This window comes from Nelumbo nucifera, chromosome 7 (assembly GCF_055504915.1).
Source record: "Nelumbo nucifera cultivar China Antique chromosome 7, China Antique-T2T, whole genome shotgun sequence".
Taxonomy (NCBI): Eukaryota; Viridiplantae; Streptophyta; class Magnoliopsida; order Proteales; family Nelumbonaceae; genus Nelumbo; species Nelumbo nucifera.
The window spans coordinates 27,129,190-27,143,606 of NC_142655.1; the positions used below are offsets into that span (position 1 = coordinate 27,129,190).

The 14,417-nt window shown below is 36.7% G+C and overlaps 1 protein-coding gene across 2 annotated transcripts; it reads right to left on the reverse strand.

Moving 5' to 3' along the window:
* Window positions 1–6,571: 6,571 nt before the first annotated feature.
* Window positions 6,572–13,087, reverse strand: LOC104593399 (uncharacterized). 2 transcript variants are annotated; one of them, XM_010253204.3, is made up of 9 exons: window positions 12,293–13,087; window positions 11,980–12,100; window positions 11,650–11,727; window positions 10,860–11,223; window positions 10,544–10,656; window positions 10,172–10,336; window positions 9,904–10,043; window positions 6,968–7,060; window positions 6,572–6,866 (listed from the first exon to the last, which is right to left on the reverse strand). In XM_010253204.3, exons 1-9 carry the CDS (start codon window positions 12,379–12,381, stop codon window positions 6,707–6,709), a joined length of 1,323 nt encoding a protein of 440 aa, XP_010251506.1. In that variant the 5' UTR covers window positions 12,382–13,087; the 3' UTR covers window positions 6,572–6,706. The 2 variants fall into 2 exon arrangements, with proteins under 2 accessions (XP_010251506.1, XP_010251508.1); XM_010253206.3 differs by lacking the exon at window positions 11,980–12,100 and having other exon boundaries at window positions 12,293–13,001.
* Window positions 13,088–14,417: the final 1,330 nt, after the last annotated feature.

Here is a 14,417-nt window from a genome sequence, read left to right on the forward strand (position 1 = left end):
CCAATTTTCTTTAAAAGGCATACAAGAGTAATGTCTCTCCCTAAGCTTTAATCTAGGGAAAACATCATTATACTCTAAGGCTATTTAAAACATCAAATAAGTAGAGTTTTAACAAATTTTACAATCAAGAATCAACTTCTTAGAACAACTAAATTTCATTTGACATATTATTTCCTCAAAAATTTCAACCCTAGATAGAGTAGTTGATCAATATGCAACACTATCACGAATTTTCTCAATGGCATCTTCTATAACTATCAACCCATCCTTCACAACTATGTTGATAATGTGGGCACAAAATCACATGTGAACAACACTTTTATTAAGCAACCAATGCCGAAATAGCTAGTCAACAATTATGTTAATCATCTCATCATTTGAAATGCAATTATCTATAGTAATGGTTGATAATTTTGTCTCTATGTACCATGATGTTAAGCCCACCGTTAATTAACTTATCAGCAAGCCCCACCATTGTGTGAGGTGTAGAAACATGCACAAACCTAAGTTTTGTAACATAAACAAAACAAATTGCATATTCAGTTATAAAGAAAACAAGGCTTGAATGTGAAAAGAATAAAAAAAAATAGTATATCATGAATATTTAATAAAATAGAAAGTGTATTACCTCAAAATACGGCTTTGCAACACCCAATTGTCATCAACAAAGTGAGTTGTGATGATGATACAACCATTTTTCTAGTTAGAAGTCCACATATAGTTGTCACTAGTATTTGGCTTACATTTTTTCGTAAAATATTTTGCAACTTTTCCTTCTCAATGTCATAAGTTCTAATAAAGTCCTTCTTGATGGTATTGCAAGAAACCATCTTAGAAAGAGCCTGAAGGCTAGTAACAAATCTCCTAAAACCAATGTAGTTAACAATAGAAAGAAGATACTCATGTAAGATAATGGCATATGTAAATTCCTTTCTAGATACTTTTGGGTCAAAAGTAAAGTTACCAAATTGCACATTCCTATCATTTTTCTTGTCTACCACAATTTGTTTTTGTTACTTTAAACAAGTTTCAATATCCCCATTGTTCTTTTTCGGGCAATAGGATAAGTGATTATGCAAAATCTTGGTATCATGCTTACTAGTAGCCTTAAGATAAGTCTTACAATAATTACAAACAATCTAATATTCTCCATCTTTTGTTATCATCTACATATGTTACCAAACTTTACCAATTAATATGTGTTTTTTAGTATGTTGACTAGTCAAAATAGTTGTAGGACCTAAAAATATACTAAAGGTATAGCTTGGTGGAAGAGGTACATGACCAATAATTGCGCTTGAATGCTGTGTAAAAAAATGACATAATGGAGTGGGTATGCGACTATAATCCTCATTTTGGGACGAAATGGTTTTATATTCACCATGGCCCAATGTTTCCATCTCTTGGTGTGAAGATTTCCCTGTTTTATGATGTGACGACTTCTCTCCCTCATCATGGTGTGATGACTCTTCCATCCAATAATGTGATGTCATATTTAGAATAACCTAAAATTAAAAGTTTACATAAAAATTGCCACAGTGCCACATTTATTCATCAATAGTAAGCAATATTTGCACACCAACCATGAACAAGAAAATGACATTAACACATATTCAATTCTGTGAAATATAAAAATTTAATTTGCAACAAAAAATATAAAACTTTAATGTCATTTCACATAAAACGGAAGCTAGCAGATATTATAGATAACTAATGCCCCAACAAATCCATGATTTCTCCATGGATCATCAATACTTGTTTGGAAAAATTTTAGATCTTCATTGTTTTTATGTCAGGAACAGAGCAATTAATCCACAGAATCTACATAAGATAAAAGGAATTCTAGTATATCTAACATACAACATCTCTAGTTGTTCTAAACTGTAACAAATTTTATTACTAATATCAAACAATTGTAAAAGAGATCTCAATATAGAAAATGTAAAAACTTCTTCAAATCAGAGATGCGTTGAGGATCTAAGTTATAGAACCTATGGTTTTTGGACATTTTTTTAATTGGAAAGATGAATACAAAACAATTCTGATTTGGAATCTGAATGATTCTTCTACAAGATAAGAAATCTTAAAAATATGAGATTAAGTCGAATCATGTCAGAGATTAATATATTTTTGGTGAAGAAACAGAGATTAATAAGCCTTCTTAGTTCAAATGATTCATTGAGTTCATTCTGGAAAAGGCAATGAACCAAATATTTCATTTGAACCGCATAATCCTAGATATCGAAATCAATGATCCCAAGTTTCTTCTCTTCGTCACCTCTGTGTTTATATATTTATGTTTTTACTTTTTGGGTATTAAAAAATTAAAATTCTAGAATGTAATGGCTTGTGGTTATTTATTAAGTTGCTTTGATACTCTTGTTTCTTTTCTTTATACATTTCCCTTTAGTTTCCAAAAAGGAGAGTTCACTACAATCTAAGAATATCAATATCAATCTAAGAATCTAAGAAGAAGAGTTCTAACTTCTAAGAGGGAAACATACATATGCCAATGGCCCAAAAACAATGAATAATATTGGTGCAAAACCAGCAATAGTTCATGCTCTTATGGGTTTTGTATTAGTTAGATGCAAGCAACAAAACACCAAAAAACCAATAGATGTACAGTGGAGTGGACAACAATACATTAGTAACAACTACCAATCAGAACTATAGAAGCTTTTCCAGTCCTAGACTCCTAGTGGTCACCAAGATGACAAAGATTTTTCTCTATTTTTTTTTTTTACTTCAAAATTGGGAGAGCAACAATCACAAGGGGTGCAATTCGGTCAGGTTGGGCCAGGCTATGGTCAACCTGGGCTTCCCAACCCGCATTGTAATTTGATGCATTTAGGTTAATCAATGAACCCACTCTAAATTATGCATATATATGTAAATATGTATCACATATTTATGTATATATGTAAATATGTATCACATATTTATGTATATATGTAAATATGTATGAAAATTTAAATATATACATATATATGTATGAATGTGTATAGTTGGGCTAAGCTCAGGCCAAATTCAGGCTACCTAAGAGCTAGGCATAGGACTGGCCTAAAAAATAAAAAAGCCCAACTTCTTGGGCCCAAGCCCAACCTAAGGACCAAAAAGCGAAGCCCAATCCATGTAAAATTTCGGGTTGAGTTTGTTTGGACTTAGGCTGGGCCCGCCCAAGTTGCACTCCTAACAACAAGGTGGTGGAATATTTTTATTATTGCATCACATCAATGCCATGTAGACATGTAGTTCCATCACTTACATTTATTGTGTGGTTGAAGCATTTCAAGTAACTTTAAATACCTTAGATTATGTGAAATATACCATTGAAAAAAAAACACTAAAATAAAGCTTCTTACAATGTATCAACATTTTCTACATTTTAGTCTATGTGGCACCTAATGGTACCTATCTGGCTAAATTGTACATAGAGCCATTTTACCATCTCTAACATGTAAATGTTATCTGAGAAAATGGTCAATATGGTACCAAACATGACCTATATATTGTACATAGAGCCTATATTGAAACATGCCATATAGACTGTTTCAAAAGCCTCACCATTTGAAGTTCAATGGCTATGATGTTGTGTAGCACTTTAGACCCAACATTTACACGGCACATTGGTCTCAAAACATCACCTTCACCTAAAAAGCAGTGTAACGAGCCCAAATCTTTGATTGCAAATTCCTTGCCCATGAAAAAAAAATGAGAGAAAACTGACTGGACCTATTAATTATAAAACCATCCACATAATTATCCACTCTTGAATTAAGGGATGTTTGTACTTTGTAATATAGCTGTTTCTACTTGAAGCACTGCCACATCGTGTGCCATTTATATGTTTTGAGTTTAATGGTCAATTTTCTGTTTGGTTACAAGTATTTTAAGTTAAAATAGTCATAAAATGTTTTTATTTGAAACATAAATCAGGGGTGCTTTAAGAAACATCAATTTGATGTTTTTTTTGCTTGATGTGGCAACAATATGGTGATGACATGGATAAAAAATACACATTTTTCACCAAATAGAATTCAACTACAAACAGTGGCATAATGTAGGTTGGAACACCAAAAGTACCAAAACTAAAACAATTTGGGTTGATCAATACGAATTGGTGAGAAATGTGTTGTCACATCATATGTGAGAGTTACTTCAGATAGAATGATTAGATTTTACTCCCGTGAATCAAGAAACACCAATTTGATGTTTCTACAAACAGCCTTTCACATATGTATTTTTAAGGTATGCCTATTTCAATCATAAATAACTTCAAATAACAATTATATGCAAATTTATATCGATCAACCTAAAATGTTTCAGTTAAAATCAGCAATGGTATCAAATATGAGATCAAATCAGCCCCCCACAACGTCCCACAGCACATCCCCGCTGTGTATTGGGAACATCTTCTAATGATGACATCATTATTTTTGGTATATCATCGGAAGATGTTCCCAATAAACGGCGAGGATGTGCTGTGGGACATTGTGGGGGGCTGATTTGAAGTCACCAAATACAACCTTAATGTTGCAGCTTGGTTAGAGTCTGAAAGTGGACTGAATTCCACATTTACCTTGATTAGGTTCAAGCCAATCCTGAAGGGGAAGAATGCAAGTTGACAAACACAACAAACTCGTGTAAATTGAAAGATTTGTGAAGAAAGCTAGTGATGTATAGGTAGAGGTCATGTTTTAGGATATAAATGCTTTTTATTTCATATTTTTTGTAAAAATTGCCGCATTAGAAAAAAAAAAAAAAAGAAAAACAATAAATATGTTTTTGAACCATGTTTTTGTTTTCAAAAATAAAACAAGCTGATTTATTTTAAAAAACAATACATGTTCTTAAAGTCATCAAAATAATTATTTTTAAAACTAAACAATTTTTATAGTGTAGAAATTATATAATTTGTAGTATATTATATTAAATAACATATGAAAACATCTATATATTATATAAAGGATACTTGCCTGAGTTTCCCTGTAGGTCATAAAGTTAAACTTGATTATATAATGTAAACTTATTTGCACGAGATCACATGGCAGACGCCCACATGCACGTCTCAGCATACATTAGGAAGTCATTGGGAGATGTTCCCAATACACGGTAATTGGGCCCTGTGAGGCGCCAATGTAAACTCTATTTGCACGTGCATGGTCGTGCCCTTGCACATGTTTTCTGTGTTTTTGTTTTAAGAATCAATTTTCTTTCAAACCGGTTGGTTTTGTTTTGTTTTTGCAACTTGCAACGTCACAATTGGAATTCAACTTCAATTTGTTTGCTCCCACCGCATAGATTGACTTGAGAAGCCATCTCCGCCTGGCCATATCTAATCGATATTGGACCAGATGAGTGTAGTTGCTCGGATCTACACTACCTACATGGGAGATGTTCCTGATGTTCGGCTGTAATGTCTTGTGGGTAATTTTCTAGTGGATAGCAGATCCGGACTTGTCCTGACATCGGCTACCTAATGTTTCAAAAACTCTTGACTGGGGACATCTTGTGAACGAGCTTTAAAAGCCTGTTTTGATGTGAACAAGCTTTAAAAGACTTTTTTAATGAATTAAATTAATGGTCCAACAGTCTGACCCATGGTTTGGATTGGATTCATGCACCCATCAAATCCCACGATGAAACAGAGTCCAGGCTCTGATTTCACGATTGTAGTTGTAGACCAAGCTAAACCCTACTCGCTGATATCAAAATATGGGTTTAGAAGTTGGGATTAATTGATGAATAATAGAGTTTTATATAGATCTAAGAGATAGAAAGATTGAGGAAGCTCTGAGATACATAAATTGCAGATTCTAACAAATTTTAGCAAGTGCCAGAAGAAGTCAAAGTATTGGGTATCGACCACAGGGAGCATGAATCATGCTCCAATGATTCATATTTGTAATTGTACACAATCCTCTACCCGACAGTCCAGCATTGGATGTGATGTGATCTTGTGAACTGTGAAGGACTTGAGAAACATAGGGCCAGCAAAGGGTAGGTAGGGACTGGGGGAACCTCCACGGCTCCACTCCACTGAATGTGAATCAATAGGCTATTTATTGTCTACATCAGAAATCAGAATTGGATGCCTACCTTTATTTAAGGTTGTTAGATTGGATATACAGAGATACATCCCCCCTGGAGGCCTGGAGTCTGGACCATTGAGTCATTGACCAAGCACTCATGAAGGCAGCAGGACGGATATCTAAACACAGACGGACGGAAAGTGTGCTTGCATAATAAATTGACTTTAACGCTCACTGTAATGCAACCACCTCCCCTTGTGTCTTGGAATAGGATTTATTAATTGCTCTCGCCTCTCGTCAATGGTCAAAAAGGACAAGGATTGGTATGCGCCATCCATCCATCATGCAATCTGATTCTATCTCGTATTTCTCTGGTTCTGGAAAGTGGGAAGCATCTTCTCTTGACTCAACTAAAGGTGTCTAGGTTCAAGTGTCGAAAACATTGTACTACATGTCTCTAGAGTCATTGAGAGAAAGACCTATATTTTAATCTGCCGATTCTCAACTCACTCACTGATACCATACATGAACCAGAGTGAAAACAAGACCAAAATTACAGAGACCATTACATATATGATATAGCTCTTTGTTTTTCCACTTTTTCTTCTAGCATATCTATGACAAAAACTCAAAAGAAATGAGGAAAAGAAAAAAAGTTGGTGTACAAGAAGTCAAGGAACTGCCAATCGGTTAGTGTGGTCCAAAGACTTCCATGATGACTCAAGCCGCAACAAATGCAATTTCTCAACAAATGGCTCAAGAATTTCTGCCTCCTCTACAGGTGCAAATGCCATGCATATGCTAAGCTCTTGGACTGCCTCTCCATAGTCCCTACATCGACCACAATTTATTAGAGTTAATTAAAGACCTTCAGAGAAATCAATATAACCAATTTTAAAAGTTACCATACAAGACTAGAGATATGTACACACCTGCTGTAGTATAAAAGCATGCCATGGTCTCTCCTCAAAGCCCAATTATGTGGCTGCAGAATCAACAATCTTTCTGATGCCATTATAGCCAACCTGCATTATAGAAATATATAAGAAAAAAAATTACATTACATGAGAACATGAGAACATAAAAAGGAAGAAAACTTCTTTTTTTTTGGGAAACAGATAAATAAAAAGAAAGAATTAGAAATTCTACAACAAATGTCATCACCATTTTTATATGCAGATTGAATGAATAGAAGATAGAAGTATTATTTTCTTTTCCTTCAAACACAAAATCAACCCTGCAGATATGGCATAGCAAACAAATGCCTCTTTTTTACCCTTTGTTCTTGCTCAAGGAATGACAACAAATGTCACGTCCCACAACTTGACTGTAGGTTAGTGGTAAAAGCATTAACTAACATGGATATTTTAGGCAGCCATCTAAAAAAGTAGTGGTAAAACTCATCATGGATAAAGTTATTATAAAATTAGGATATTACTATATGAAAAAAGAAAAGCCAATACATGACTTGACTGTAGGTTATTTTCTTTTTCTCCGGGCTAGACAAACTTGGCAGGTGGGGACATGACTTTACTGAAGGAGTAGTGCACCCTTGTCAACTCATTTATCAGCAAATCCCTGGAACATGGTCCACATAATCCATTATCTACATTGCAATGCTGAGTGCAAACATGAGAGGCAATCATGGTTAATATGCCCTACTGCATTTATTGTAGAGCATGTCTAATCAAATGCAGCATAAGACCACCAGCTATTATCAATAGCAGTCATCACCAAAGCCAGTGTACTTCATCTAGTTGCATCCAAATATCTAGAGAACCATTCATAAGGCAGTTAGGGCCAGTTTGTACAGTCATCACATCTTACCAAAATCCATTTAGTCACAAAGCCACTCAAAAAGGTCCACCCCATCCATCCGCACTCATGTTCTAAAATGCTTACATATTTATGGTTCTACAAACACCAACACAGAATTTTACTAGGAGAAAAAGGTAGACTTGTGTGACTGACATTTCCACCAACAATGATTCACTTGTGTAAGAAGGTGCCCTCAGTTCCTCTCATCTGTCCCACAATCTGCTACTGACTAAACCCCTGATTAACAAGGATAAATTTTACCAGTTGTTATGCTTCTCTATCTAAAGATTCACCAATTAGGAATGCCTTCTTACTGGAAAAAGGTTTGTAGAAGAAGGTGCCCTCACTTCCTCGCATCTGTCCCACAATCTGGCTACTGACTAAACCCCTGACTAACAAGGATAAATTCTACCAGTTGTTATGCTTCTCTATCTAAAGATTCATCAATTAGGAATGCCTTCTTACTGGAAAAAGGCTTGTAGCTTATTAATTCCATAACCACGTTGCCACATTAAGGATCCAACTGACCCTCAAATATAAGATAATGCAGGTTTACCAAGTCTGTAGTCCTCAAAACTCAGATAAATTATATATAGTTCAAATTAAGCAAACATAGGAATTCCTCATTACACATCCTCAAATACCCCCAGGAGCATGCACTTAAATCATTGAATTGCCATAACTTCACCAGTCAAGTTTGGTTGGAGATCGCCAAATCATAAGATAGTACACCATATTAAGTAGAAGAGCATCCCAGACTCTCATATGGAATTGATCTTTGTGCCTCAGTGGTCAATGATTAAGAGTAGAAACTCAAACCAGCTCTTGGTCAAAGCTTACCTATATCCTTCTTTCTTTTGATTGAGAGAATAGTTACTTTTCTCTTTTTTCCTCTTTTTCTTTTCTTTGGGGGGGGGGTGTTGTGGTGGAATCAGGAACAGATTTTGCAGAGGCATGGATGGAACCAGGAGCCCAGAGGGAACAGAGAAAAGGAACGCCTGTGTTGCATAATCTTTAGCCATAGCCTCACTATGGCTATGGCTACATGAATCCTGTTTCACCAGTCCATTCTATTTAATGTTAGTCCTTTTTGGTCTACCCCTTGTCCTTCTAACCCTTTCAACTTGTAACAAATTCACTTTTTCTTACAGATGCTGTTGATGGTCTTCTATGCACATGACCAAACCATCTTAGTATACTTCCTCTCATTTTATCACCTATTGGAGCTACTCCTAAATTCCTACAAATCACTTCATTTCTGATCCTATCCTTTCTAGTTTTTCCACTTGTCCATCTCAGCATATGCATTTCTGCCACTCATTTTCGGGACAGACAGGAAGAAGTTATAGATAATAGCATTTTAATGCATGTACCATTTACTTCAATAGAATAATCACAAAAACAAATTTATAAGGAGAATCAATTACAAAGCTCTTGAATTAGAAGAGCAAAACTGTTGTCACAACTAATTGCTTGATATTGCTTTTTACACAAGGTAATAATCAGATATTTAGATAGAAAATGTTATAAATTAACAATAACTTCATTTGACACTTAAAAAGTATCAATAATGATTGATAGATCTCATCATATATGCTAGATGTATACAAGCAGTGTAAGAATAAAATAGAAAAAGAAAAGGGAGATACCACAAAAGAAACAACGCAACATGGATAATTCATCCATTTGGTGAGTCCTTGGAAGAACTGATTAGAACACAGAGAAAGGAGCATGACCCAATGACTTTCAGAAAATCTATACAAAGATGCAACTATCTACCATGGATGGTCTATGATATCACAAGAAAGACAAGTAAGCTTGCTCAGTTGCCTAAAGATTATGCAATAGATAACCACAAGATAATATTTTTAGGCATCCCTTCAGATTTGAGGCACAAAAATGACCTGTAGAATCCAAATTCCATGTTCCCATCTATTGTTATTTCAGTCTTGCATACATTTATTTAACTATGAAAATATTACCTCAGTGAAGTCTTTCAAAATAAACTTTGAAAATATAAATAGAAGATAAAGAACAGAAGAATAATTACCTCAAATCTTGAGGGCGCAACAAAGGAACCTTTGAACCATCAATATTGCCTGATTTTCCATTCTTATCATAAACAGGCCTGAGTGGAGAAGTCAGCATCAATCCACGGTTCATCCTTGAGGCCCGTTTCCAATGAAGCCTCTGCAAATGGAACAAAATAATTGAATGCAATAATGAAAACAATATGAGGTAGGTAATATTATCTTCAAAAGATATTCACACTTTGACAGAGATAAAATGCCTTTATAAATCACAATAATACAACTTACAATCAGGTTAGCCAAAGCTATCCCAATGATGTCTCTATTGGTTGCAATATCAAGCCCTAAAAGTGAATTGCTGGTCAAGTCAGAAGCCTTTGATCTAGGATCCTCCACACACCTTCCATTAACTGTGGCAAACATGCTATGTCCTGATGAAACCCTGAAAAGCTCCTGCAGGAAAGAGAAGGCAATATTAAGATGTTAACCTGTTAAAATTAATGTAATTAGGGCTGGTTTGAAATGTATAAACCACAGAAATGGGTAAATATGTTAGTCACGAAGGGATAATGTGAAACTCATAACCAAATAAACCACTTTCACTGTAATAAACAGGAGCATAGAGACAATATAAGGATAAAACTTGCAAAATTAGCACACCTCTGGGTTACCAGTTTGGGGCCAAATCAAAAAATCTTCCCCAACTCGAGAACCAACAATAGTCACACCAAGTCTTCGACAAACTTCAATATAGATGACACTGAGCAAAATTGCTGTGGTGCCAACAGAGTAATTATGACATCAGATGAAATTTCTTGTTCACTTGAGGAAAAAGATAATATATTTTACATAAAGAGGAATGATGTAATTATCCAAGAGAAAATCATGGAATATGCCCTTGAGAGAATTCAATTATGGTAAGGAGAACAAGTACACAAGCTGCCAATATTTAAGGACATGTAGCATAATGCTTTACCACTGCCACCCCCAGAGCTTAGCACCGAAGGCAAGTAAGAATACTTCGGGTCTTGAAGTACGGGAAACCTTTTGAAGCCTCTTGATTCGAAAAGAACTAAATTCACAGCCTCCAAAACTTCCACCAAATGACAACCTATATCCCTTGAAACCAACTCTGCTTCCACTTCTTTGGCAATAGAATCCAGCTCATCCAAGCAGTCATATATGCTCCTACCAGCTAAAGAAACAGCTTCCAAGCAATCCCACTCTTGTGCTTCAAATGGGACTGGGGCATCCGTTCTTTCATTCATGAATGACTTGGCATCCTTTTCTCGATTTAAAGCCATAAATGCTTCATCTTCCGTAGCAACATACAGTAAAGCCTGAAGGAATGGAGGAGGAACTTCAGTACAGACAAATATGTACACTTAACAGGAACAACGTTCTCCAATTGAAACTTGAAATTCCAAAATATCTTCAAAGTTTGATTTAGAAAATCAAGATTCAGGAAAAAACCTGCGTGGAATTGATCAAAATATTGATTTTATATTTTTTATAAGTGAATCGCAATTTTCAGTTGATAATCAAAGCCTCGCAGTCATCTCAAAAAGAGCATAAGAAAGAAAATTTGGAGTAGAATTCCAAGTAATTGTTCGCAATGCAGGAAGGTTTTAGAATCAAAGAAAGCCAATAGCAGAAATGCAAGTGTGTATGATAAGTCAGAACTTGCAAGTGAAAATGGACGAATAAGTCAAAGAGAAAATGGTCCCCAGAGAATTGCCGACGTTAATAGAGAGAGTAGGGTATACCTTAGCAATAGAAACGTCTTTATCCTTGGACTGGAAGGAGATTTCCTGGGTAAATTTCTCCCTGGCGGCCTTGTGGACCTGCAACAGTTTTACACAGACAAGCAAAGGAATCAGAGATGATGGATGAGAAAGATTAAAAAGTTTAAATTGAGGTAGAGGAAGAATCTGCCGATTAGCTCTCGAATTCTCGACTGGCGCATCGTATCATCGTGACCACCGAGCGAGATTCTGATTCTGGTCTTAAGATGAATGAATGCTACAATTGTATGGTAAAGTGTGGAATCGCGAGAACGGCATTTGTAACGATGGGTAGGGGGAACTGAAACAGACCTCCTGGTAAATATCAGAGCGGGACGAATAAGCCCTCCTCTGACTGCTAAAAAGGGTAGCGGCAGCAGCCAGCGGGGAAAGGCTCCTGTGCGTCTTCTTCCCATTCCATCGACGATCATACCTGATCGTAAGAAGAAAGGGGGGTAGCACAAAAAAACCTTGTCCGACCTCTACTTGTAAAACTATAACAGACAAGAAATTTACATACAGAAACATAAACTCAAACAGTAGAAGTGCTCACAAAAAGAATTGGCAGAGAGAAAGAATAAAGAAACACCCACAAGAGAGTTTCAGTTGCTTTCTTTTGTTTTACCTGAGAGAGAAGCGATCTTTACAACCGTCAAGGCGGGAAGAGTCGGAGGATACAATTAAACAAGTAGCAACCACATTCATTGTTGCCATCGTTGCCGAGTGAGAGACCAGGGGCGATGACGATTTCAAAATGATAAGAGGAAAATGACGCAGAATTCCTTTAATAGAAGAATCAAGAAAAACAAAAGGGAGGAGGAGTCAAGAAACAGAGGAAGATAAGAGAAGGAAGAAGAATCACGCGTCTTCTTTGTCAGAAGCAGAGGCAACGGCAGGGGGGGGCTCGGGAGAGGCCTTGTTGAAAGTAACGATCTTAAGCTTCGCAGAACCAGTTGCTTCAATCAAGTACACAGATGGATATGACGAAGAAGTAGCAATGGAAACGTGGTTCAACAAGATGTCATCGAAACCATCGTCCATGGCCGAGACCCCGAAAACCCCCGATACACTGGGTAAGCCCCAAACCATTAGCCTTCTACTGGTTCTGCCAGGCATACCCAGAAGAATCAAACAAAGATAAGAGAAATTTACAGAGTTTTTTTCCCTCTCACTCTCTCTCTCTCTCTCGTCTTTCCAAGTTTCGAGCAGACAGCGCAAAGAGGGATGAAGGTGGTGGGAACTGGTGTCTGGTGATGGGATGAGTCACCAGTCATCACCACTCACTCACTTATATAGCAACAATAGATAAACGACCTGCGTACACCCCATGTTACAACTGAATTATCTCAGATCTAACTCTTTAAAGGGGAGGGACCAAGACGGCATGAGTCGCAAACTCGCAATTCGCAAAGGCAGGCAGAGCATTCACATCGCGTACCTGTCGTCATTGTGACATTGTTCCCTGGAGATCTCATTACGAGCCACGTGTAGAATATGATCAGGGCCATGCCTTATGTGGGTCCCACATAATAAGTATAGACGATCAAGATAACTATAATTTACCCATCTTAGTTAGTACACAGTAAAAACTTCTCTGCACCGTCCAAACTGAGTTACCGTGGGTCCCACCCTCTGCATGTGATAGTTTGCCACGTGGTAAGTTTGGCTTCGCCCTGTTCCAATCTGATGGGTCTATGTCAATTGTAAGGTCTCCGAGGAGAATCACGCTTTGTTTAACAATAATGCGTGTTGGTTAAGAAGAAGAATAGATAAGGCTCTGAATGGATAAGGGCCATAAGGCATATATATAGGTATGATTTGAGCGCCTCGGCATCGGGAGCGGAGCTTGTCGGGCTTGATGTCAGAGAGGACCCACGACCCCGTCCGGCAGTCCAACAAGTTAAATCCAACTGGGTGAAACCTGGGCGGGCCGAACCTGAACTCGGACCGATCCAGTCCGAAATTTTTTATGAATTGGGTTTGGATTTTAGGGTTAAGGCCTAAGATTTTGAGCTTTTTATTTTTCAGGCTGGGTTTCATGCCTAGCCCTTAGGTAGTCCAAACTCAGCCCTTTTATCCCAACCCGAGCCAAACCGAATAGTATGAGGTTCTAGCTCAGTTTGCCAATGTATTACAGGGCTCGAGCCCAAGATCGAGTTCAGTTCGAACTAGAACCTTGAACTTGAACTCGACTCGAGTTCGATTTGAGAAAAAATTATATATAAAAATATTTTTTATTTAATATTTAAAAAAAATAAGAATTACAATAATTATAATTATAATATTTTTATTATATATTTTATTCTCTCTCTCTGTCTATATATATCCGAGCTTGAGTAGCTCGTGAAGAGCTCGGCTCGTGGCCACCCCTAAATCTAACTATACACATTCATACACATACATGCATACATACATGTGTAATTTTAGAATAGATTTATTAACCAACCTAAGCCTAACCTGGACCCAAATCCAACTTGAATGCATCAAATTATAGTATTTACCCAAATCTTAGGATTGGACCTGAATTCACCATAAATCTAGACCAATCCATCCGACTTGCATGACATGCAAATACCAGAATCGTTCTCGGTTATACAGACCTTCTTTGTTGTCGGATCGAATATCCGGATCCGGATATTTGGTTGGATTTTTAATGGAATCAAGGTTTGTTAATGACAACACTTGAAGGTAAAACTAGCACTTCAAGGACTGAACAAGTTGGATTAATTAAGTGCTTATTGCACGCTTGA